The 26,088-nt window shown below is 37.8% G+C and overlaps 1 protein-coding gene across 9 annotated transcripts in view; it reads left to right on the forward strand.

Annotated features, from left to right (window-relative positions):
* The window catches only part of WDFY3 (WD repeat and FYVE domain containing 3), a 232,523-nt gene that overhangs the window by 188,111 nt on the left and 18,324 nt on the right, over nucleotides 1-26,088 (forward strand). For 8 of the 9 annotated variants that reach the window (XR_003005819.1, XR_003005820.1, XM_024764205.1 and 5 more), the window contains 11 exons: nucleotides 323-408; nucleotides 1,923-2,003; nucleotides 9,820-9,874; nucleotides 10,127-10,246; nucleotides 12,091-12,208; nucleotides 13,263-13,369; nucleotides 14,896-15,049; nucleotides 20,394-20,485; nucleotides 20,710-20,922; nucleotides 23,563-23,710; nucleotides 25,423-25,577. Coding sequence is in view for 6 of the 9 variants with exons in the window: in XM_024764205.1 (XP_024619973.1) it covers nucleotides 323-408; nucleotides 1,923-2,003; nucleotides 9,820-9,874; nucleotides 10,127-10,246; nucleotides 12,091-12,208; nucleotides 13,263-13,369; nucleotides 14,896-15,049; nucleotides 20,394-20,485; nucleotides 20,710-20,922; nucleotides 23,563-23,710; nucleotides 25,423-25,577 (1,329 nt within the window). In the remaining 3 variants the exon portion in view is untranslated. Of the gene's footprint in view, nucleotides 1-322; nucleotides 409-1,922; nucleotides 2,004-9,819; nucleotides 9,875-10,126; nucleotides 10,247-12,090; nucleotides 12,209-13,262; nucleotides 13,370-14,895; nucleotides 15,050-20,393; nucleotides 20,486-20,709; nucleotides 20,923-23,562; nucleotides 23,711-24,930; nucleotides 25,158-25,422; nucleotides 25,578-26,088 lie in introns of those variants that run through there. The other variant, XR_003005821.1, reaches the window with a different exon arrangement.

A 26,088-nucleotide genomic window follows, 5' to 3' on the forward strand; every position in this document is an offset into this window, starting at 1 on the left:
ATATTTTGTTATCCATCTTTCCCTATAGCTATCCATATTATATTATAATTTTCTTTGTATATAAAAATTGCATTCTCACTATAAATTTACAAAATTTTATAATTATTTTACCATTATTCTGTTAAAGTTTTTAGAAACAAACTAAGCAGAATAAACTGGCACTGTTTATTGTGTAATTTAATTTGCTGGGAATTCATGACTCTAAAAATGTTCTTCAGTCAACAAGTTAATTTCTTCAGCATTATAGAAATTCTTAGTGGAAAAGTTAATATATAACCCTATTTGTGTTTTTTCTTAATGTTTTTCTCTCTGATCATTTCAGCCTATTGCTGTGGAAGTTTTCTCTGGAGATGGACGGAATTACCTCCTTGCTTTTCAAAAAGGAATTAGAAACAAAGTCTATCAAAGGTATTGTTTATTAGAAATACTTCATAATGCTGTCATGGGAAGAAATGGGAGGTAAAGCATTGCCAGTTCAGCTAGTTTTTTAAAAATCTGTTAAATCCATGAATTAACTTCTTTGAAGAAAATGTTTGTTTCATTTTTGCCAGCCTCTTGAAATGTGATTCTTCTGATGCTATTCTATTTTGAAATCACATTTTTCTTTCTGGTAACTTGTAGTAGATATCATCAAAAGCCACCTTAGTGATAAAGTCCCATGTCTCTCAGTGTAAAAGGATGATGAAACTGGAGCTTAAAAAAATAATACTTCAGATTCAAAATAGGCTTCTTTCATATTTACCAAAAAGAAGACAGTGTCATACCTTGCTATTGAATGCAGAGCCTGAGTTTCCTTAGAATTTGTATTCATATGAAACTTTGCTGACTTTGGAAGAGAAGTGGGATACCTTCATCTTTGAAAAAGTAGCATAGCCAAGTAAAGCAGTTGATGTGATCTAACCATATTTCATTTTTGGTAAACTGTGTTTAAATTTTATCTTATAAAAGAAAAATAGTATATTTCCATGTGCTTCAAAATACTTCTGTTGGCATGTGAATAGTAAGGCTTTTATGAACTTATCATAATATAATAGGAGAGCCCTCTTATTCTTTGAAGAGTGGTGTAGATCCTGGCAATCCCTCTATTAGAGAAGTTTTGTATTTCAAGTGAGGAATAACTAATACCAAGCAACATTACTTATCATTGCAGTACAGTAATACTACCTGTGAGCACGAGGGAAATGAGGGAGTTTCTTAAAATAAAGTGCCTGTGGATGTCGATTGGGAAGAGCTAAGTAAATGACTGAAATTTTAGTTACCTATCTTATGAATTTCTAAAGGTGATATTGCGTTCAGTGTTAGTAAATTATCTGCTCTTCCCAACTAGAACCTGTGGCAAGGAGATGAGATTGTCTTTATATGAGAAATGTCTGTGTATATGCCAAGTTCAAGGTCCACATTCATTCCAAGAATTTTCCCACAATTCTTTTTTGCTCTTAAAAAATGTATGTTGACATTATGAGCAACTCTGAAAATAATTATAGTAGTGTCACATAAAGGTTCTTATCATGTATATATTTTCATTTGTTAGAGATGTCTCTGTCCTATCATTTGTTTAGCTGTTAGCACTACTGACTGTCATGTGAATATTTAGCTTTTAATCACTCTTTAGGACATCATTAAGTTAATTCCTGTGATTCAGTGTGTCAGGGCTTTTCTTCAAGTAATGTGGCAGCATATGTAAAAATCCAAAATGACAGATTTTGCTATGGATCTTTATATTTGGCTTTGGAATCCATCATCCTACCCTTTTTTGTTAAATAATGTTCTAATTATTGTATATTCCCTTTGCCTGCCATTTACTGAGTAGTGGTGGGGTAAATGCAGCAATTAAGATCTAAATGAATCATTCTTTTGTAAGTTCCCATTAGATCCTGACTGAAACATCATTTCCAATTTTATACTGTTTTTAAATTTTCCAGGTTTTTGGCTGTAGTGCCATCTCTAACTGACAGTTCAGAGTCTGTGTCTGGGCAACGACCAAACACAAGCGTGGAGCAGGGGTAGGTTGCTTGCTTCTTGTACATTATAGTTTAATACTGCAGTTGGATCATTTCTATCTGGACAGTATTATTTAATATTTTTAATGAGTGTTCTGCCACCCCACCCCAACCCCCAGGGGTTTGCAAAAAAATTTTAACTACTGAAAACTAGAAAAAAAAAAAGAAAATGTATGCATGATTGCTCATGTCAGATCAGTGTCAAATTGATCACATTTTGATCAATTCCCTTTAACCTTTTAAGCATGCATATATTCCTATGTGCACAATTGAGTCCATACTAAAAACACAGATTTTTATTCTCCGTCTTTCATTCAGTCTTATATGTAAATATTGCCTCCTGGTTTTAAAAAATTCTTTAGAAACTTTGCCTTTATTTACTAGCCCTTCATCATATGTATAAAGCATTCTCTTGTTCTTGGATAGTTCATCTTTATCAGATTTCCCTGTTATAATAATGGAAATGTGATACCTCATTATTATTTTAGGATAAAATTCCCATAGTAAAATAGTATGAATTTTAAGACTCTTAATATGCAAAACCAACTAGATTTCTATAAAAATTATACACATCTATATTCCACCGATAGTGGATAAGTTTGCTTATCTCAATAGATACCAGCTTTTTATATTTACTTTTTCACTTTTACCAATATTTAAAGATGCTTTGTTTTTAAATGTGCATTTCTTTTCATATTAGAAATCTTGAGCTCTGCATATATTTGTTAGCCATTTAAAATGATCATTTATGAGTTATCTGTAACTTTTGCCCATTGTTTTCCACTGAGTTTTTTATTGGTGGTGGTGGCGGTTTGGTTTTTTTTGTAGTTTTTTTTTTTTTTCCAGATATAATTGACATTACATTAGTTTTAGGTGAACAATATAATAATTCAATTTTGTATATATTGTGAAATGACCACCTCAGTAAGTCTAGTTAACATTTCCTCTGAATCCTTATTATCAATGTGCATGAGATTTTTTGGTAATAGCATATTATCCCTTTGCTTGTCATATTTGTTACAAATTGCCAAGTTTTCTCTTAATTTTTTTTTCTTACATTTAAAAATAAACTTCTGTTTTTGTGTGTTCAAACCTATCAGTGGTTCCTTTGTGCTCTTTTCAGCTGCTTTTAATCTTAGGAAATCTTTTGGATGATAAAGCCATTTCAAGAATCTGTATACCTAGCTTCATTTTCAGGTACTCAGGAACTGGTAGCCCTTTATAATCCATTAGAAAAGAAGCAGTAGACAGCAGAAGCAAGAAGAACTACAATCCTGCAGCCTGTGGAAAGAAAACCACATTCACAGAAACATAGACAAAATGAAAAGGCAAAGGACTATGTGCCACATGAAGGAACAAGACAAAACCCCAGAAAAACAACTAAATGAAGTGGACCTAGGCAACCTTCCAGAAAAAGAATTCAGAATAATGATAGTGAAGATGATTCCAGGACCTCGGAAAAAGAATGGCAGCAAAGATCGAGAAGATGCAAGAAATGTTTAACAAAGACCTAGAAGAATCGAAGAACAAACACCTAAAAGAATTAAAGAACAGACAAACAGAGATGAACAATACAATAACTGAAATGAAAAATATACTAGAAGGAATCAATAGCAGAATAACTGAGGCAGAAGAATGGGTAAGTGACCTGGAAGACAGAATGGTGGAATTCACTGCCGGGGAACAGAATAAAGTGAAAAGAATGAAAAGAAATAAAGACAGCCTAAGAGACCTCTGGGACAACATTAAATGCATCAACATTTGCATTATAGGTGTCTCAGAAGAAGAGAGAGAGAAAGGAACCAAGAAAATATTTGAAGAGGTTATAGTCAAAAACTTCCCGAACTTGGGCAAGAAAATAGCCACCCAAATCTAGGAAGCACAGAGAGTCCCAGGCAGGATAAACCCAAGGAGAAACACCAAGACACATAGTAATCAAACTGACAAAAATTAAAGACAAAGAAAAATTATTAAAAGCAACAAGGGAAAAATGACAAGTAACATACAAGGGAACTCCCATAAGGTTAACAGCTGATTTCTCAGCAGAAACTCTACAAGCCACAAGGGAGTGGCACGATACATTTAAAGTGATGAAAGGGAAGAACCTACAACCAAGATTACTCTACCCAGCAAGGATCTCATTCTGATTCAACGGAGAAATCAAAAGCTTTACAGACAAGCAAAAGCTAAGAGAATTCAGCACCACCAAACCAGCTCTACAACAAATGCTAAAGGGACTTTTCTAAGTGGGAAAAACAAGAGAAGAAAAGGACCTACAAACAAACCCAAAACAATTAAGAACATGATAATAGGAACATACATATTGATAATAACCTTAAATGTGAATGGATTAAATGCTCCAACCAAAAGACACAGGCTCGCTGAATGGATACAAAAGCAAGACCCATATATATGCTGTCTACAAGAGACCCACTTCAGACCTAGGGACACATACAGACTGAAAGCGAGGGAATGGAAAAAGATATTCCATGCAAATGGAAATCAAAAGAAAGCTGGAGTAGCAATACTCATATCAGATAAAATACACTTTAAAATAATGTTATAAGAGACAAGGAAGGATACTACATAATGATCAAGGAATAAATCCACGAAGAAGATGTAACAATTATAAATATATATGCACCCAACATAGGAGTACCTCAATACATAAGGCAAATGCTAAAAGCTATAAAAGAGGAAATTGACAGTAACACAGTAATAGTGGGGGACTTTAACACCTCAACTACACCAATGGACAGATCATCCAGACAGAAGATTAATAAGGAAACACAAGCTTTAAAAGACACAAGAGACCAGATGGATTTAATTGATATTTATAGGACATTCCATCCGAAAACAGCAGATTACACTTTCTTCTCAAGTGCACATGGAACATTCTCCAGGATAGATCACATCTTGGGTCACAAATCAAGCCTTGGTAAATGTAAGAAAATTGAAATCAGATCAAGCATTTTTTCCGACTACAATGCTATGAGATTAGAAATAAATTACAGGGAAAAAACATAACACAGACACATGGAGGCTAAACAATACATTACTAAATAACCAAGAGATCACTGAAGAAATCAAAGAGGAAATCAAAAAATACCTGGAGTCCACTGACAACAAAAACACGATGATCCAAAACCTATGGGATGCAGCAAAAGCAGTTCTAAGACAGAAGTTTATAGCAATACAGTCCTACCTCAAGAAACAAGAAATATCTCAAATAAAAAATCTCACCTTATACCTGAAGCAACTAGAGAAAGAAGAACAAATTAAACCCAAAGTTAGGAGAAGGAAAGAAATCATAAAGATCAGAGCAGAAATAAATGAAATAGAAACAAAGAAAACAGTAGCAAAGATCAATAAAACTAAAAGCTGGTCCTTTGAGAAGATAAACAAAATTGATAAACCTTTAGCTAGACTCATCAGGAAAAAGAGGGAGAGGACTCAAATCAATAAACTTAGAAATGAAAAAGGAAAAGTTACAATGGATATCGCAGAAATACAAAGAATCATAAGAGACTACTGCAAGCAGCTCTATGCCAATAAAATGGACAACCTGGAAGAAATGGACAAATTCTTAGAAAGGTATAACCTTCCGAGACTGAACCAGGAAGAAATAGAAAATATGAACAGACCAATCACAAGTAATGAAATTGAAACTGTGATTTAAAATCTTCCAACAAACAAAAGTCCAGGACAAGATGGCTTCACAGGTGAATTCTGTCAAATATTTAGAGAAGAGCTAACACCCATCCTTCTTAAACTCTTCAAAAAAATTGCAGAGGAGGGAACACTCCCAAACTCATTCTACAAGGCCACCATCACCCTGATACCAAAAGCAGACAAAGATACTACAAAAAAAAAAAAATTATAGACCAATATCCCTGATGAATATAGATGCAAAAATCCTTAACAGAATTCTAGCAAACAGAATCCATCAGCACATTAAAAGGATCATACACCATGATCAAGTGGGATTTATCCCAGGGATGTGAGAATTCTTCAATATATGCAAATCAATCAATGTGATACACTGTATTAACAAATTGAAGAATAAAAACCATATAATCATCTCAATAGACATAGAAAAAGCTTTTGACAAAATTCAACACTCATTTATGATAAAAACTCTCCAGAAAGTGGGCATAGAGGGAACCTACCTCAACATAACAAAGGCCATATACGACAAACCCACAGCAAACATCATTCTCAATGGTGAAAAACTGAAAGCATTTCCTCTAAGATCAGGAACAAGACAAGGATGTCCACTCTCACCACTGTTATTCAACATCGTTTTGGAAGTCCTAGCCATGGCAATAAGAGAAGAAAAAGAAATTAAAGGCATACAAATTGGAAAAGAAGAAGCAAAACTGTCACTGTTTGCAGATGACATGAGAATACATACATACATAGAGAATCCTAAAGATGCCACCAGAAAATTGCTAGAGCTAATCAATGAATTCGGTAAAAGTTGCAGGATACAAAATTAATGCACAGAAATCTCTTGCATTCCTATACACTTAACAACAAAAGATCAGAAGGGGAAATTAAGGAAACAATCCCATTCACCACTGCAACAAAAAGAATAAAATACCTAGGAATAAACCTACCTAAGGAGGTAAAAGACCTGTACTCAGAAAACTGTAAGACACTGATGAAAGAAATCAAAGATGACACCAACAGATGAGAGATATACCATGTTCTTGGATTGGAAGAATCAACATTGTGAAAATAGGTATACTACCCAAAGCAATCTGCAAATACAATGCAATCCCTATCAAGCTACCAATGGCATTTTTCACAGAACTAGAACAAAAAAATTCACAATTTGTATGGAAACACAAAGGCCCCGAATAGCCAAAGCAATCTTGAGAAAGCAAAATGGAGCTGGAGGAATCAGGCTCCCTGATCTCAGAGGATACTACAAAGCCACAGTAATCAAGACAGTATGGTACTGGCACAAAAACAGAAATGTAGATCAATGGAACAGGATAGAAAGCCCAGAGATAAAACCATGCATATACAGTCACCTTATCTTTGATAAAAGAGGCAAGAATATATAATGGAGAAAAGACAACCTCTTCAATAAGTGGTGCTGGGGAAACTGGACTACATGTAAAAGAATGAAATTAGAACACTCCCTAGCACCATACACAAAAATAAACTCAAAGTGGATTAAAGACCTAAATGTAAGACCAGACACTAGTAAACTCATAGAGGAAAGCATAGGAATAACAACACTCTTTGACATAAATCACAGCAAGATCTTTTTTGACCCACCTCCTAGAGTAATGGAAATAAAAATAAACAAATGGGACCTAGTGAAACTTAAAAGCTTTTGTACAGCAACGGAAACTGTAAACAAGATGAAAAGACAATGCTTAGAATGGGAGAAAATATTTGCAAACAAATCAGCAGACAAAGGATTAATCTCCAAAATATATAAGCCACTCATGCAGCTCAATATTAAAAAAACAAACAGCCTAATCAAAAAATTGGGCAGAAGACCTAAATAGACATTTCTCCAAAGAAGACATACAGATGGCTAACAGACAAATGAAAAGCTGCTCAACATCACTAATTATTAAAGAAATGCAAATGAAAACTACAGTGAGGTATCACCTCACACCAGTTAGAATGGGCATCATCAGAAAATCTACAAACAAGAAAAGCTGCAGAGGGTGTGGAGAAAAGGGAACCCTCTTGCACTCTTGGTGGGAATGTAAATTGATACAGCCACTATGGAGGTTCCTGAAAATAGAACTACCATATGACCCAGCAATCCCACTACTGGGCATATACCTAGAGGAAACCTTAATTCAAAAAGACACATGCACCCAGTGTTCATTGCCACACTATTTTCAATAGCCAAGACATGGAAGCAAACTAAATGCCCATCGACAGACGAATGGATAAAGAAAATGTGGTACGTATATACAATGGAATATTACTCAGCCATAAAAAGAAATGAAATTGGGTCATTTGTAGAGACGTGGATGGACCTAGAGACTGTCATACAGAGTGAAGTAAGTCAGAAAGTGAAAAACAAATATTGTATATTAACGCATATATGTAGAATCTAGAAAAATGGTACAGATGAACCAGTGTGCAAAGCAGAAATAGAGACACAGATGTAGAGAACAAATGTATGGACACCAAGAGGGCAGAGCCGGGGTGGGTGGGATGAATTGGGAGATTGGGATGGACATATATACTCTAATATGTATAAAATAGATAACTAATAAGAACCTGCTGTATAAAAAAATAAATAAAATTCAAAAGAAAAAGAAGCAGTGCTTTGGGGCTACAAATTAATTATCACAACATGCAAGAAAATACCTTAAAACTTCTGGGGATTCTGTAATTTGTAAATAAAATTTTATTTCAATCTATGTGTCTAAATATATTAATTTGTGTATTTCTCTTTAACTTACTGCTTTTATTTTTCTTTAGCTGAGATTTACAAATGCTGCTTATATGCTTTTGTTAAGCTTAGAAACCTGTTCTATTCCTAATCGTTTGTGTTGCTGTTAAGATAAATATAGGAAGTGAAAGGCTCCCTTAAGCCTTTTTTCTAGTTGTAAGCAAATTGCTAGTACTTTTGCTTGCCTAGATAATCTTCAGCTTGCTATTTCATTGTTCTTACTACTGTCTGTGCTGAGTTGGCAGTTCTTGAAGAACTATTGAAAACTCAAAGACAAGAAGCAGAAATTCTTTCCCAACTTTAATCTTCTTTTCAATTGTTCCCTTTCCTATAATGTTGAGGAATGATCATAGCTCTTTTTCCAGGGAGAGTACCGTATGCATTCAATTTGCCTGAAGGGAAGAATTTATCTGGAAGTGAAAAGTGGTATCTGTACCTTTGACCTAGATATGTTTATGAACTAAGGTTTACAAATCTCTTAATTTCCTTTCAGACAATAAAATATATAGTTAAGTGCTTTCCTACTTGTTCAGTGATCAACTCACAATCTTCAGATTAATAATTATCAATATTATAACCTTAAGGTTTTATAGCATTCTAGAAAATCTGCTATAGAAAATGTTCTATAATTTTCTGAACAGCAGTGACTTTCCTGTCATAAAATATTTATATTTTCATTCACTTTTTCAACACCTCTTTTAGGAAATGTACTATGCACCTACTGTGTACAAAATATTATATACTCTTATCAGTTATTCCAATTTAATGTCTTTAGATCAGTTTATATAGAAATTATTGTAAAGGTTAGAAAGTTGAACTAGATCAATGTTTTTCAAACTCATTTTCTGTAACCCACAGTAAAAAATACTACATTGTGGGCTTCCCTGGTGGCGCAGTTGGTGAGAGTCCGCCTGCCAATGCAGGGGACATAGGTTCGTGCCCCGGTCCGGGAGGATCCCACGTGCCGCGGAGCCGCTGGGCCCGTGGGCCATGGCCGCTGGGCCTGCACGTCCAGAGCCTGTGCTCTGCGATGGGAGGGGCCACAACAGTGAGAGGCCCGCGTAACGCAAAAAAAAAAAAAAAAATACTACATTGCATCCCAACACACACAAACTTAGTTACAAATAGTACAATAAAATTCACAGAAAAGATTTTTCCTTCCTGTATGTAGTGCCTTCCAATGTTTTCTATTTTCTTCAATTTGATTCTGTTATTTCATAATTCAAAATGCTGTTCACAACCCCCTAAACTGATTTCATGACCCACTAATAGGTTGTCCTCCATAGTTTGAAAAATTCGTGGACCATTGACTTAAAACTTTCAGCTTTGTAATTACACATATTTTTAAAGTTATGTTGCCTACAATTTATTATTTATCATTTTTAGATCTGGGTTGCTTAGCACTCTGGTTGGAGAGAAGTCTGTGACTCAGAGATGGGAGGTAAGTTCAATGAAAATGTAAGCTTCCTTCGTAATTTGTAGCTAGAAAGTATAAGTCATACAGTTAAAAGTACTTTAATAATTTATAAAATATATACCATAGAAAAAAAGTTTTGTTTTTAAGGGAAAAAAATGCCTTATTCTGAAAACTGCAAGAAATTATCCTTTACCTCATTTTGCATATAAATTTTTAAAATTGAATGTAGCAGAAATATTTGATTGCTTTAAAATGAATCTATTTATCTTTCCCAAGAGAGGTGAAATCAGCAACTTTCAGTATTTGATGCACTTGAACACTTTGGCTGGCAGATCATATAATGACCTCATGCAGTATCCTGTCTTCCCCTGGATCCTTGCAGATTATGACTCAGAGGTAAATTTCAAATCATTTTGTGAAAGTGGAACACATTCTGGAAAGTAATTAAAAGATAATGCAGTGGCTGAAATGATTTATATGCTTTATAGTTTAAGTTCTCAAAGGGGACTTACTCCCAAGAAGATGAGAAGAGCTTTAGCTTAGACTTGTACAAAGTTTGGATACTTGATGAACTTCTTGGATTCATGATATCTATTGAATTTCCTAAAGTGCTAATAAATTTGTATCCACTGGAGGAAGTCACTGTCCTCTACACTGCAGCCAGCAGGAACAAATCTAATTGAGTCATTCCTCAGTTTTAAATTATTGCATAAATCATCATCACAATTTGGAGAGAATTTTAAAACCTCGGTATAGCACCCTTCACAAAGTAGCTGATACGTAGATCTCCCTCCTGTGCTTCGAGGACCGCTGTCCTGGGCTACCCGTTCTCTCTCAGCAGCTCTGCCTGTGCTGCTCTCCCTGCCTGCACTTCTCCCCATGGCCGTGCCCATCTTCTCTCCCGCTGATAGGTTCCTCTGGCTAGCTGTATTTCATCCTGCAGGACACGCTCCAGTATACCTCCGGGGAGCCTTCTGTCATCTTCCTTCTTCCTCTGTTCCCACACTGCCTTGTAGCTGTATCATGCTGCTTTCTTTTACAGCATGTTGTAGTCATGATTTTTGTCTGACCGTACTCAACTGTGAGGTCCTTAAAAACAAAGACTATCTTACATAGCTCTTATGTTCCAACCTCTAGAGAAGGGGTCCCCAGCCCCCAGGATCTGATGCCTGATGATCTGAGGTGGAGCTGATGTAATAATAATAGAAGTAAAGTGCACAATAAATGTAATGCGCTTGAATCATCCCCAAACCATCCTCCCCCGCCCCCCGGGCCTTGGAAAAATTGTCTTCCATGAAAACGGTCCCTGGTGCTAAAAAAGTTGGGGACTGCTGCTCTAGAGCAATGCCCGGTTCTTAGTAAATACTTTAATCTTTGTTGAAATAACCAAAAAAAGTATGAATGAGGTATTTTACATGTAGATTTTCAGAAGACAAATACTAACTTGACTTTTATATTGGTAATGTGGATCAGTTTCTCCTGTTCAAGACTTTTAAAATACAAGTGGCAAAATTGGTGGGCCATGATGCCCTATAGAAATGACACAAATTACGTATCCCATGGGTATGTACTTCAAATTTCTACTTTTAAAACCCTGAGGAGGTAAATTTTGGTTTCCTTTTAAATACATGAATTAGGTCAGCTAGAAATGAGCTTTTAAAATAATCTCTGGTAGACTGAAAGAATCCATCTCATTTGGAGTCACTTGATCTGGTATGATGTTGTCTTTTGGAGGTGAACAAATTACTGAGTGCTCTAGTTTATTTCACTTCCCTTTCACCTCTAGGAAGAAAATGCTCAGAAGTGAAATTGGAGTGAAATGGGGGAGAGGGGAAGAGAACAAAAAGGAGATTTGACCCAGTTATGTGGGTGACAGAGGATAAAGATGAATTGGAGCTTTTGTGTCCACAGTCTCCTGCTGTGCCCTTGCCAAGACTGGGAACGGTTTTCCCTCTTATTCCTCATCTCCAAACCTGGATCCTGAGTGCCTTCCTCTGTGAACACTTAATTTCCAAAACAGTTGTCTTCAAGCCAAACCAATTAACAAACTGCCATGTGCCTGTCCATAAAATATGGATAACCAGTAGGTGCATGGCATTGTCTTGGAGTCCAGTTCTGCTGGTGTGACCCCATAGATACTAGCACATTTACAGATCATCATTGCTATAGCCACTGTGTCTACATTGGTGAGAATAGAGGATGTATAGTAATTTGGAATTGGGTTTCGTTTTGTATTTTAGGAGGTAGATCTTACTAATCCCAAGACATTTAGAAACCTGGCTAAGCCAATGGGAGCACAGACAGATGAACGATTAGCTCAGTATAAGAAGCGATATAAAGACTGGGAAGATCCTAATGGTAAGTAACTTTTCCTGTCATGGGACTTTGTACCCAAGTTTCAAAAGTAAGCCATTATTTAGTGGTCTGACGCCCTTCCATCTTTCCCCAGATTGCTTATATATCATTATATCTATATATGTTGCATATGCACACTTAATACACAACTATCAGAGTAGAAGAATGAGGTTTTGCATGCCAACTGATGGCCATGCTTAGAAGGCATTTTTTAGGTAGCTTGTCAGGTACTGGCAGAAAGCAAAGTATGTCTGCTTTGTCTAGGGTAGAAATTTCCCATCATAATATGCCATTATCTCTAATTGTATTTAGGCCAGAAACTAAACTTTCCTTTATTGACTCTTTTAATTTTTTTTATTGAAGTATAGTTGATTTACAGTGTTTCAGGTGTACAGCAAAGTGATTCAGTCATTCAGTTTTTTCAGATTGTTTTCCATTATAGGTTCTTTTAATTTTATTGAGGCACTTTTTAGAAACCTTTTGCATTAAAAAATTATAGTTGATTACCTTCTAAAATACTACAGTTTACCTACTTATGTTTTTTTATGTTTAATGTTTATCATGTATCCCCTTCAAACAGTCAAAACAAACAAAAGAGAAAAAAACTAAGCCTAACTATATTCCCTGTGTGGAATCCTTTCTTTTTCCTGCAAGGAGACTATGTAATAAAAATTGCATAATATTTGAAGACAACAATTTAGAGAAATTTATACTGTTGCAAAGCTAGAACCTAATAAAAAGTCGCTCATTATCTTGCTTTAGTCAAAGATGGTTTGCTATTAAGGATTACCTGTTACAGTTAGCCTCAAAACATGAATTGCTAGATGTGCTCAGTTTGGGGGAAAGGCACAGAATTATACTAAACTGGATAACTGCCAAATATATAAGTGAGAGGTTGCAGTGTCATCATAAAGTTTTCATGCTGCAAATGCCAGTGCTAATTGCACTTAGTGTCACAGTTATCACATACGTTAGCATTTTCAAGTCTTGATGAATGCCAATTTTATTTTTCATATTACTCTTTCATTTTCAATTATGCTTTAATTTTCTTGGCAAGGAGAAACTCCAGCCTACCACTATGGGACACACTATTCATCTGCAATGATTGTGGCTTCGTACCTAGTAAGGATGGAGCCCTTCACACAGATATTCCTAAGGCTACAGGTAAAACTCTTAAGTTTAGAATTTTTGCATTTTATTCAAGCCTTTTATTTAAGATTGTTGCTTTTTTCTTTAATGTTGTTACCTTGCCTGACAAGAAGCCCTGTGAAGTTTTTAGTCACAAAAGTAGTCAAAACATAGTGAAAGTGGAATTTCACTGGACCAGAATTGGTAAATAAACTAGAATTTGTTTACACTAAACAAGTGCCAGGATCCTTTAGTCAAATAAGCAAGTAACATATGCTTTCCAGCCAGGTATATGGAATTCAGCCTTAACTGGTTGAATTCAACAAACATTTTAAAAAAGAGTAATACTGTCTAGCTCATTTGCTGTCTTCCGTATTATAATTGCCTTTCTCCACATTCTCTTTCATTTATTCAGCAAATATTTATTGAATACTTACTGTATTCCAGGCACTGATCTAGGTGCTTAGAGATATCAGTGAATAAAGACAAAAGTCCTGCCTTATGGAATTTATATATTTTAGTTGAGGGAGACAAACAAAATAAGTATATTGTAAAATGTTTTAGAATGTGATAAGTGCTATCAGAAAAATGTAGGTCAGGGAAACGGAATGGAAAGTACGGGAATGGGAGGTGGAGGAGGACATGATGGTCAGAGTAGGTCTCCTTGAAAAGGTGGTATCTGAACAGAAACTTGAAGGAGGTGAGGGAGTTACTGGTGCAGATATCTGGAGAAAGTATGTTCCAGGCAGAGAGAACGGCCTGTGAGGGGCCCTGAGTCAGGCATATCCCTGAGATGCCTGAGGAACAGCAAGGAAGCCGGTATGTCTGGAGCAGAGTGACTGCAGAGGAAAGCAATAGGGGATGAGGTCAGAGAGGTAGCAGGGGCCAGATGGTGGTAGACCTTGGTGGCCATTGTGTGGACTTCAGCATTTTTACACAGTGAACTTCATTGTAAAGACAAACACACTGTATTCACTCAAACACAGCATAGGGAGTTGGATTGAGGAAGGGAGTGGTGTTATCTGTGAGGCTGTGTAAGCAAAAGAAATTCCTTTTCTATTTAAATTGGTTTTATCAATCTATAACTTTTTGATCACCTTCCGAGTGCTCCACTTAATTCTCATTGGTGTGAGAACCTGAATGTCATGTTAATTTATAAAATTAGTCAAATACATATATAAACTGAATATTTCCAACTGTAGATGGCTACATTGGAATCTTTATTTTAGGAGAGCATTATCAAACAATGGAGGAACTCCTCAATTTCCTTATAGTCTTGCCCTCTCTAAAAACTGATCTTTTTTTTTAATGACTTTTTAAAGTCTTTGTACCTGGATTTCACTTTGATACAGAGCAAGAGCACCCTTGGTAAGGAGTACCCCGAAAAGAATTAGATTAATTTTCTTTCTGTGATTATTTAAAATTTTGTGTATTTAACGTAGGATGATGGGAAATTGAGTTGTCACCAAACATATTTACTTGGGTTTCAAGCCCTTGAACTTGGAAGCTGTGAGGTGGGAGTGGTTCTCTAACAGAAAGGTGCCTTCTCGTTCTGCCCACAGGGAGGCCATTTTGACCTGGCTGACCGGATGTTTCACAGTGTACGCGAGGCCTGGTATTCAGCATCAAAGCACAACATGGCAGATGTAAAGGAACTTATCCCAGAATTTTTTTACTTACCAGAATTCCTGTTCAATTCCAACAACTTTGATCTAGGTATGTAGCACTATGGCACTATCTTAGGATCGTTAGCCAGGAAAAGACCAACAGAAATAAGGCAGTTTTCTGACGATTGTCTATAGTACACACTGACAAGAAAAGATTTTGTTTCCAGACCAAACTTGGATCCACTCACCCAACATGCAGCAAAGCCAATCTACTGACACTGGGTTGGTCATGGTGAAGGGAAAGGACAGCATTTATTGCAGGGCCAAGCAAGGAGAATGGGCAGCTCATGCTAAAAAGGCCTGAACTCCCCAGTGATGGCTTTCAGAGGAGGGTTTTTAAAAAGTGTGAGGGAGAGGATCACATGATATGCATTCAGCTTGTGCACAAGTCTACGATTGGTTGACAGTGAGGGTAACAGGGTGATGTTTCGGGAATATCAGTCATCAACCTTCTGGTTCCAGCTGGTCTGGGGTCTGTGTGCTGGTGTAGTTAACTTTGTCCACCTGGTGGGGGTTTTAGTATCTGCAAAACAGCTCAAGGACATGGCTCAGGATATTGTCTGTAGCCCTTGAGGAGGAACTAAAGATCCTTGACTTTGCTCTATGGCTAAACTAATATTATTTTGTCTTGCTTGAGTGTTTTCCTTTGTTTCTGCATTTTCTTACTTCTCTGATTAAATTTACTCTTTGGAACTTGGGGTAGGCCTAGGAGGCTAAAGCTTTTCTGCAAACAAGAGGGAGGGGACATGTTGGGGGGCATGGGAGTATTGTTCTTGGGAAGGCCTTGCAGGTTCCTGCTTGGTTTCTATTTCCTTGTGAGTTTAGCTGCTGCTAATTACAACTGGGTGTATGAGAGTAAATAAAACAAAGGAAAATAGATTTATGCCCCCAAATAAGCTGTTTCAAACCTATAGTTTTGGGAAAAATTAAGAATTAACAAACTACATCTAATGGTCAGAATATCATCATTTATTTCAGTGTAAACAAAGGTGAGGTGAAATTTTGTTTGAAAATTAATATGATTGAAACTCACAGCCAAGAGTGGCATATCCATATTTTTCATGTATTGTTTAAATCTTTTGTATTGCCTGAAGCATTCTCAGCTTACATGCTAATAAAATTTAAAGTTAGAATTTCAGAATAACTTTAGGTAAATCCCTTTCTTCATCCTGTTAGGGTACTATTTTCTAGAAAAACAGAACCAAATCAACACTTATAAAAAGGAGAGAAATTTCCTCGGTACTCTTCTCTCTTTATATTGTCCAGCAGTTTCAGGAAGTAGATTTGACCTTGACTACAGTTTCTTGGAAGACAGTTTGCTGATCTATGTTTCTGAATATTTATTTTTAGGACATATCAAAATTCCGTTGTTTCACTTTAGAATATTAGTGCCAGATATTGTTCTGTTTTCATACTTTTTTCATGCTCTGTATCATACTGTATTTAAGAGTTCAACATATAAACCATTACTATACTACCTCATAAAATTCATTAATGGAAAATTCAAGGAATATTCATATCCAATATATTTGAGTGTTTTTTCTTTGTAATATAATTTTTATTTATTTAATTGTTCATCAGCAGCTTGAACCTTGTGAAATTGTAGGTCTGGGTGCAATAGGAAAGGCAGTAAGACTCTCAATAGCCCCAGCAAAAGGCCTGAAACTGAGTCTCATTACCTCTGATTGGGCCTGGAGCTCACCCTTGAGCAGCTAAAGACATCAAGTTCTAACACTTAGAGTCGAAGGGAGTGGCAGTTCCTCAAAGAAATAGAGTAGATGGTGAACAGGGAAAAACAACAAATGTGTGCACAGCATTTGAATATGAATTCACGTTAGTGTTTTATTATGTTCACTTATAATTCACCTTTGGAGAATGCTACTTTCTTCCCTAAGGACACCACTTTCAAAGAGACAGATAACGGAGAGGTGCAGAAAGAAAGAGATACCCCCAATATTCCAGAAACACTCAGTCCGTTATAATAGTCTATGTCGCAGAAATGTTCTAGCCAGACTACTTACAAACCCAACCAAATCATCTATTTTTAAATAAGTAAATAAAAGAAAGGTCATGTATGTTTGTCATGCTCACCTTCATAACAGATCATCTTCCCTCCTTGAAATCACACACGTTAAAAAACACTATTTGCATGTAAGAGCTAAAGCTATAAAACTCAAAAGAAAACATAGGGGTAAATCCTCATGATCTTGGATTTGGATCAACAGCATAAACAAAAGCAACAAAAAAAGATAAATTGGACTTTAATCAAAATTTAAAACTTCTGCATCCAAGGGCATTATGAAGAAAACCTACAGAATGCGAGAAAGTATTTGCAAATGATGTATCTTATAAGGGTCTAGTATTCAGAATATAAAGAACTCTTACAACTTAACAGCAATAGGTTAAGCAACCCAGTTAAAAGGGCAAAAGACCTGAATAGCCATTTCTCCAAAGAAGTTATACAAATGGCCAATAAGCATACGAAAAGATCATTAGTCATTAAGGAAATGCATGTCAAAACCACAGTGAGGTACCACTTCACATTCACTAGGGTGGCTGTGATGAAAGAAAAGCACACTAACAGAAGATGACAAGGGCTAGTGAGGATATGGAGAAAGTAGAACCTTTGTATGTTTCTTGTCAGAATGTAAAATGGTTTGGCACTGTGGGAAGCAGTTTGGTAGGAAATGTTGAATTGCCATATGACCAAGCAAATCCACTCCAAGAACTGTCCAGAAGAACTGAAAACAGGGACTTAAACAAAGACCCGTACATGCACATTCATTGCAGCATTATTCACAATAGCCAGATGGTAGAAACAGCCCACATACCTATCAATGGATAAACAAATTGTGGAATATACATATAATGGAATATTATTCAGCCATAAAATGGTATGAAATAATGATAAATGCTACAACATGGATGAACCTCAAAAACATTGCACCAAGTAAAAGAAGCCAGACACAAAAGGTCACATAATGTATGATTTCCACTTACATGGAATGTCCAGAATAGGTAAATCTAGAGAGACAGAACACAGATTGGTGGTTACCAGGGAATGGGAGCAGGGGTGGGGAGGAATGGGGAACAACTGTTTGATTCTTTTAAGATTTCTTTTTTTTTTTTTTTTTTTTAGATCTTCCCAGACCGGGGCACAAACCCCTCTCCCCTGCATCGGCAGGCAGACCCTCAACCAATGCGCCACCAGGGAAGCCCTAAGATTTCTTTTTGATGTGATGAAAATGTTTTAGGACTAGATAGAAATGGTAGTTGCACAATATTGTGAACGTACGAAATGCCACTGAATTGTTCACTTTAAAATGGTTGATTTGGGGCTTCCCTGGTGGCGCAGTGGTTGAGAGTCCACCTGCCGATGCAGGGGACACAGGTTCGTGCCCTGGTCCGGGAAGATCCCACATGCCGCGGAGCGGCTGGGCCCGTGAGCCATGGCCGCTGAGCTTGCGCGTCCAGAGCCTGTGCTCTGCAACGGGAGAGGCCACAACAGTGAGAGGCCCGCATACAGGAAAAAAAAAAAAGCTTGATTTTATGTTATGTGAACTTTACCTCAATATAAAGAAAATCAAACAAAACACTGTTGGTCTCTCCACCCAGAAAAGATGGTAAATGATATAAAAGAAAGAGCACTTAGGTTTTTTCCCCTGGCTCTGGAGCAATTAGGTTTTTTTGTCTGGTCTTCTTATCTTTGTACCCTTGGATATACATGAGGGGAACTGCAGAGTAGCAGAATCAGACCAAGACTTTCCTACAGACTGTTCCCTTTAAATGGCATTTTAAAATTATAGATAGTGCTGGTAAAATAAACTTATATCACATAGTATTTAGGGATTATGAGCAAAATTTTGAAAAGTAGATTATATCTCAGGTAGCCTGGGGATTATTACTTGCTTCTTTTTATCAAAAAAAATTATTACTTCTTATTAGGCCTAGAGGGCATTTCAAGGAAGGTGGGGTAAGGGCCTGAGAGAGAGGGGAGGGACTGTAATAACTTGATTGTTTTATTTTTTTTTTAATTTATGTGGTAATTTTTCCAACTAAGTCAAGACATTCCTTTAAACAATAAACTGATTTTTGTATCTCTCACTTACATCACATTGTAAAGAAGCCATCAAATTGCAATAATGAAAACAAGATTATTTCTAAAGGAAATATTTTTACTGGCCCTTACTTGGAAACTGCCTTTGGTGTTCTAAAATGTGAACAATTATACTTCCCTATGAAAATTTATAATTCAGCTTTTTATCTAACCAACTGCCATTAAGCTAATGAGTCAACATTATTTATAGAGTCATTTTTTTACAGTGACCGTCTGATTTGTGCCTAGGAAAACTCTAAGCTAAAATTAACTTTTTGATGTTATTTCGAAAAGAAGAAAAAAACCTATTTCTTCAGATGCCAGTCCCATTTAATGTGTTTTGTTGTCAATAGATTTCATAGCAAACGGTTTCTTTAATATTTTAGAGATTATCTGGCTATGACTTAAAATAACAGTTTACGTGGAATAAATATTACTTTGTTATAAATTATTAAAACTCCCCCCGTAGCCACATAGTCTTCCCAAAATTTTTTTGTTAAATGATATAACAGCCAAAAGTTATACTGTTTCAGATTTTATTTTATTTTATTAATGAGAATCCTTACAGCAAAATACATGTGGGCTCTACAGAGCTCTCTCAAGAATTTAAGAATCAGAAATATGAGTGAACACATGTACTGCAAATATTTCTAGGAGACTGTGGTACTTTTATTTTCCCTTAAGCCAAGAGAGCATTCAGACTGAAAATGGCTGAGGAGTTAGATATCCTTTCAATAACCTCTTCCATGTGAATGGCAGACCAGACAAGAAATTCAGTACTAGGTAACTGCTTTTGACTCACCAAGCTTGAAGCATTCTGGAAAAGCCTAAATGAACAGTTTTTGAGAAATTGCTAATGGTCTTACAAATGAGTGGTCTTAAGGGGCTTAAAAATTGATTGGAGCAGTTTTTCCAAACTCAAAACAGTAGACCCATAAAATGTTTCATTCCTGTCCTCAATTAAGTTTCAGAAATGTTGTATCTAATGTCCTTCCTAGAGAAGAGCAGTGCCTCCAAGGAGTCTTGCAGGAAAGAAACGTGTTTAAGCTTGCATAGCTCAGCATTCCCTGAAGTCATTTGACAGTGGGAGCCCCTCAGTTTTGCTGACACTCAGTAAATTTCTCTGAGGGAGTGCTCGGAGGAGTTGTCTTGGGGAAATACCAGAGTAGATATCTCTGAGGGTCCTTTCTGTGGTAAAATTTTATAGTCCTGGTAATGAAACTAACCCACTATTTCTCTGTTACTTTACTATTTTTCTCATTCTTTTATTTTCTTTTTAATGTATCCAATTACACAGGTTGTAAACAAAATGGCACCAAGCTTGGAGATGTTATCCTTCCACCCTGGGCAAAAGGGGACCCACGAGAATTCATCCGAGTGCACCGTGAGGTAATGGCAGTACGCTCTACAGTTGAACTGAGATCTCACTGGGTCACTGACCACAGTACAAAGAGAGGACCTTGAGCAATGTATCCCCCATGTGTTTAAGTTACTAATGTTGTTCATATGAATTTTAGTTATTCTGGTTCCTATAGACCACTGGTGAATTCTTTTACTTTCTAAGGAAGTAATAAAAGCCAGCCAGCGACTGAACCTGTGTTTTGAAATTACAGGCTTTGGAATGTGACTATGTGAGTGCCCATCTGCATGAGTGGATTGACTTAATCTTCGGCTATAAACAGCAAGGTCCTGCTGCAGTAGAAGCTGTAAATGTCTTCCATCATCTTTTTTACGAGGGTCAAGTGGATATCTACAACATAAATGACCCACTAAAGGAGACAGCCACCATAGGGTTCATTAATAACTTTGGTCAGATCCCTAAACAGGTATGGATGTTTTTTCCTTATCACTGATATTTTCTGTTACATTTTTTTAAGCTCTGTAATATTTCTATAGATGGTAGATGACCATATAATAATTAAGTTTAGACAGAGTTTTTAATTAAGAACCATAAATATCACCCAATAGTTTCAGTAGGTCCCTAGATTATTACTTTCTCCTCCCTTTTACAGTCCAGATAAACAGAAACTTTGCTGGTCAAAGAGCAGTTTTCCTCACAGGCTAGTGCTTACCCACACAATTCCTGGCAGGAAGACGGGAAGAGCATGGTCAGGGAAGCAGATGTGGCCTTGGAGGCCACAGGATACACAGAGATGGGGTTTCATCCCACGGCCAGTAAAAAACCAATGCTGACTTTAAGCATTGTCATATAAAGTCGTATTTAGACTTTAGAGATCCCTCTGGTCACAATCTTACACATGCACATGCTGTAGGGGAGCCAAATGAGGAGCAGGAAGCTCTCACAGTGGTTCAGGGAACAGACAGATAGGAGCGGTTTGGATTTGATTATTGGTGTAGGTCTGACAGGTGCTAGGGTGTGAGAGTGCACACCATGGTAACGCCTAGGCCCGGCCCTGCACCAGCTGCTCCAACCACTATCTGGAACCTGGCGAGGAAGACCCAGACCCTCTCAGCACCCAGATGCTGTAGATCTCTCACCTTGGGCAATGAGAGAACCTCTGTTAAGGGAGTTCGTCCCTTCCTCCATCCTCATTGTCTCAGGCACACCAGGAGGGCAGGGTGCACCAGAAGAAACTGCAGCACAGTGGAGAAGGCTAGCTCTGCCGCCCGTTCAGACCACCACCTTTTCCCTAGTGCCCTGGCCTCTGCATTTTGGCCCTGGCTACCCTTCTTTGTTCCTGCTTCAGACATCTCTCCTGGAATCCCTTTTCTTAGGTTAACCAACTTTGAGGTTTCCGGGGTTGACAGTTGGGAACACAGAACAATGGCAAGTCTTTGTTCATGGAAAAGCCGTGATAGACAGCGGGACACCCTGTAACTGCACCACTTACAGTGTAATCTGATTCCCCAATGCAGGAACCATGTTTACTTTTAAAGTGAAATGCTTGTTGATAAACTCTAATCATAGCAGAAGAACCTTAGCCATTTTTTGAGGGTTACAAGTGCGGGAACTGTGTTTCATACCTTCTGGGAAACAAATACTCTGAACAAAAAAATCTAGACACATGCACTGTTGCAGGATTTTTGTTCCACTTTTGAGTTTAAGAGGCAGATAGTCTGGGAGATAGAAGAGTTTGGATACTAACATATTTGTAGGACATTGCAGGAACTAATAGAGAGTACTTCCAAGTGTAACCATCCTAGAAACAGCTAAGCTTTGTGATCACCATATTGATATATCCTTATATACGCTAGCCTGGCCTGCTCTGTCCTCAGGTCCTTGTAAAGTTCTTCGGTAAATGTTCTTTCATGAACATGCTTTAAAGTATGTGAGTCTTTTTATAGAACTTCAGAGTCTTATCTCATTATTAACATTTATGAGAAATAGCAGAACCCTGATCCTAAGCCCTGTATGTAGTTAAAATGGGAATTATATGTTTAAAGTTTTGAGAGCCTAAAATGTATATCTTTCTCTATACAAAGCATTTTTTTCTATTACTTCTCCTGGAAATCCAGAATGTCAAATTCACAGAGTGTGATGGTGTTGTAGTCATCTTAAATCTCACTTCATCTAAGGTTTTACAGATAACTTCTTCAAGTATCAGTTGTCCATCAAAAAAGAGTCTGCCTATTTTGATGATCTATGGTATTTTTTTTTCTTTTCTTTTTTTCTTTTTTTTTTTTTGGCGGTACGCGGGCCTCTCACTGCTGCGGCCTCTCCCGTTGCAGAGCACAGGCTCCAGGCACGCAGGCCCAGCAGCCATGGCTCATGGGCCTAGCCGCTCCGCGGCATGTGGGATCTTCCCAGACCGGGGCACGAACCCCTGTCCCCTGAATCAGCAGGCGGACTCTAAACCACTGCGCCACCAGGGAAGCCTGATCTATGGTATTTTAAGAACAGTCATCTTAAATGTATATTAAGACTTTTCAGTTCTTTAGAAATACTGAACAGAAATGCCAAAGATCTTCTTTTCTTTTTTTCCTTTACAACATTGCAAAGTAAAAAGAAGACAACAATGCTCACACTGTCAGCAAATTAGTAGCACCTAAACGATACAGAAATGATGTCACATACAGAAAGCCCATGTTGGAGCCAGAAGTAACCCAGTTAGAGGGAATGGCTGCCTGCCCTCAGTGGCACAGAATGGTATCGCGTTCTAAGAAATCGGTTCATTTTTGAACATCGCTGGAAAATAGTTGTCAGCCTACTATCATTTGAGGAGATTAATTTCCTTTTGAAAAATTCTTATGAGCTCAGTGTAGCATAGAGAATGCTGGTAACCCAAGGTTTTGTGTAGGAGTCCTGTCCCCACTGACTGCGGCATGAGGTCTCTGGCAACCTTCTGAGCCTTTTTAAATTTCTTTCCTCAAGTGTCAAATGTGATAATGTGATACCTAATGGTTGTTGTGAAGCTTAAGTGAAATAACAACAAAATACCTGGCATATAAAAGGGCTTAATAAATGTTAGCTTCGGTATAAAATATGTCATCATCTCTCATACCAGTTATTTAAAAAACCTCATCCACCGAAGCGCGTCAGGAGTCGACTCAACGGAGACAATGCAGGGATCTTGGTCCCACCAGGATCTACCAGTGACAAGATCTTTTTTCATCATCTAGACAACTTGAGGCCTTCTCTAACACCTGTAAAAGGTAAAATGGCAGGAAATAAGCTTTTAATTCATGATTCTGTGGGAATATTTAATAATCCTAGTTTAGGAATAATAAATTTGCTTCTCAACAATAGCATAATTTGTAATAAGTGGTAAATCACCAAATACTTGTTTGATTCTCCTTTTCCTTTTCTGTTTTCTTCTTTGGGCCTATTGGATTTTGCATCAAAAAGAACCCAATAAGTTTCTCCTCTCTGGTAGGATAGTGAAAACTCTAATATACCAAACCTTATAGTTCAACTTTATATTCTACATGTAGAAAAACTTCTGTCATCTTCATTTACACACGTTCCACCAATTTAGAGCAGTAAGAAGACTGCACTTTTAATATGCCAACTAAAAGCCTCTGTCTTTTATCTAATGTTATCTTAAGTTATCTTAAATTACTTTTCCAAGTAGATTTTTTTCCCTTATGTAACCGAAAGTGGGGTCCTGCTGCTTGCCTCTCAAAAGCCAATAAAGAGGCAAGGTTGGTGGAAAGGGAAGTTTACTTTATTTTGGATGCCAGCAACTGTGGGGACCCGGGGGGGACTCCTGTCCAAAGGCAACCCCCCAACCCCGGCACTGACAACCAGTGGGCAAGAGCTTTTGTAGATGGAGGGAGCGGGCTACATGCAGAAACAGCACAGTCAGCTCTGACAGTCATCTTGAAATTGCTTGTGCAGTGGTCTGACCAGCATCATCTTGATTGTTTTAAGTACAGTTAATCAGTTCAGTTCCAAGGTTGGTTTGTTCCCATTTCCTTGGGGCCAGTTCTCAGAATTTTGGCAGCTTACGTCATGGCTATAGTCTGGTCATCGTGTAGTTAACTTCTTCCACCGGGTGTGGGTTTCAGTATCTACAAGACAGCTCACAGGACACGGCTCAGAACATTATCTAGAACCCTTGAGGAGGAACTAAAGGTCCTTGACTATGCTTAATGACTAGACTATTATTATTTGGTTTCCTTTGACTGTTTTCCTTTGCTTCTGTATTTTCTCACTTCTCTGATTAAACTTATTCTTTGGCTAAAGTTTTTCCACAGACAAAAGGCAGGCAGAGGACATGGGGGGCAAGGACCACAGGGTTCTGCTCCATTTCACTTAGAATGAAAAACTGGTTTACAGAGTCTTGAAGTTGTCACTTAAATCCAAAACTTGGAGCATCAAAGTCTGGTTAATTGGATTGGCTACCAGCTCTCTGCCATTTGTCTCATTCCAGAGACTCTGCCCCATGCCAGCTCCAGCCACTGCCCAGAGATGGTTGTGGAACACTGGTGTGGTCAGTCGGCAGAGTCCTCGGGCAGAGTCGGGCTTCTCGGGGAACGTCACAGCCTTCCTTCAAGAAGCCTCAGGCTGGGAGGTCCTGAAGGCCTAGGTTGATTGACGGTCTGTACAGCATTCTGGGGAGCATCCCACATCACTCTGGCAGTCCTGAAGATCAAGAAGGTGGGCCTGATGGCTGGGAACCAAACCCAAGCAAGTGTTCAGAAACAGGCAGGCTGGAGACACCAGTCAGGGTCGATGTCCGCCCAGCAGGTCTGCAGAAGACTCAAAAGCCAAGCCCTACTTACTTCTAAGGTCATTTTTTTATTAATGTAGGTGTCAAGATGCTTCATTTGTATGAATATTTGAGATCCCTTTACCATCCCCTATGGGATAATGAAGTTAGTTTTCCCTGTCCTTGTTCTAACGTGTTGATTGTTTTTTATAGAACTCAAAGAGCCTGTGGGACAAATCGTCTGCACAGACAAAGGCATTCTTGCAGTAGAACAGAATAAGGTTCTCATCCCACCAACCTGGAACAAAACTTTTGCATGGGGCTATGCAGACCTCAGCTGCAGGCTGGGAACCTATGAGTCAGACAAGGTTTGCATTGTTTCTTGGCTCGCTCATTTAATGTTGCTCTTCCATGGTCTGGATATCCTGCTTAAATGGGGATGGGGAGAGCTCAGGCCAAGGGCTTCTCAGCTGTTCCTCCACAGCCCAGAGGAAAGGAGAGCTTCACTGCATCAGATCAGGATAAAGGAGCTAGTGGACAAGTCATGTTTCCTGCAGAAAAGCCTCTCTTGGAAGGTTGTGTACTAGGGGCTAGCAATTTCCCCCCACTCAAAGAATTCCTCCAGGAGGTCCTAGCCAACCAGGTATTTAATATTTCTGCCAACCAGAAGAGCTTCCTTTTGAGTCACCATCCAGCCCTCTAATCATTTCACTACTCTTAAATGGCTGGCAGAATACCTGCCCCCCTTCCCCCAAGAAGCAGCAGCTACTGTTTTGAGTCCCATAAGCATCTCTTGGAGAGGCAGCATGTAGTGATCCTTTGGTGCCCTCTGTTTGCCCTTGACAGTCCTCTCCTGAACTCACGAGGGGCATAGTCTGT

This window comes from Neophocaena asiaeorientalis, unplaced genomic scaffold (assembly GCF_003031525.2).
Source record: "Neophocaena asiaeorientalis asiaeorientalis breed wild unplaced genomic scaffold, Neophocaena_asiaeorientalis_V1.1 scaffold296, whole genome shotgun sequence".
Classification (NCBI taxonomy): Eukaryota; Metazoa; Chordata; class Mammalia; order Artiodactyla; family Phocoenidae; genus Neophocaena; species Neophocaena asiaeorientalis.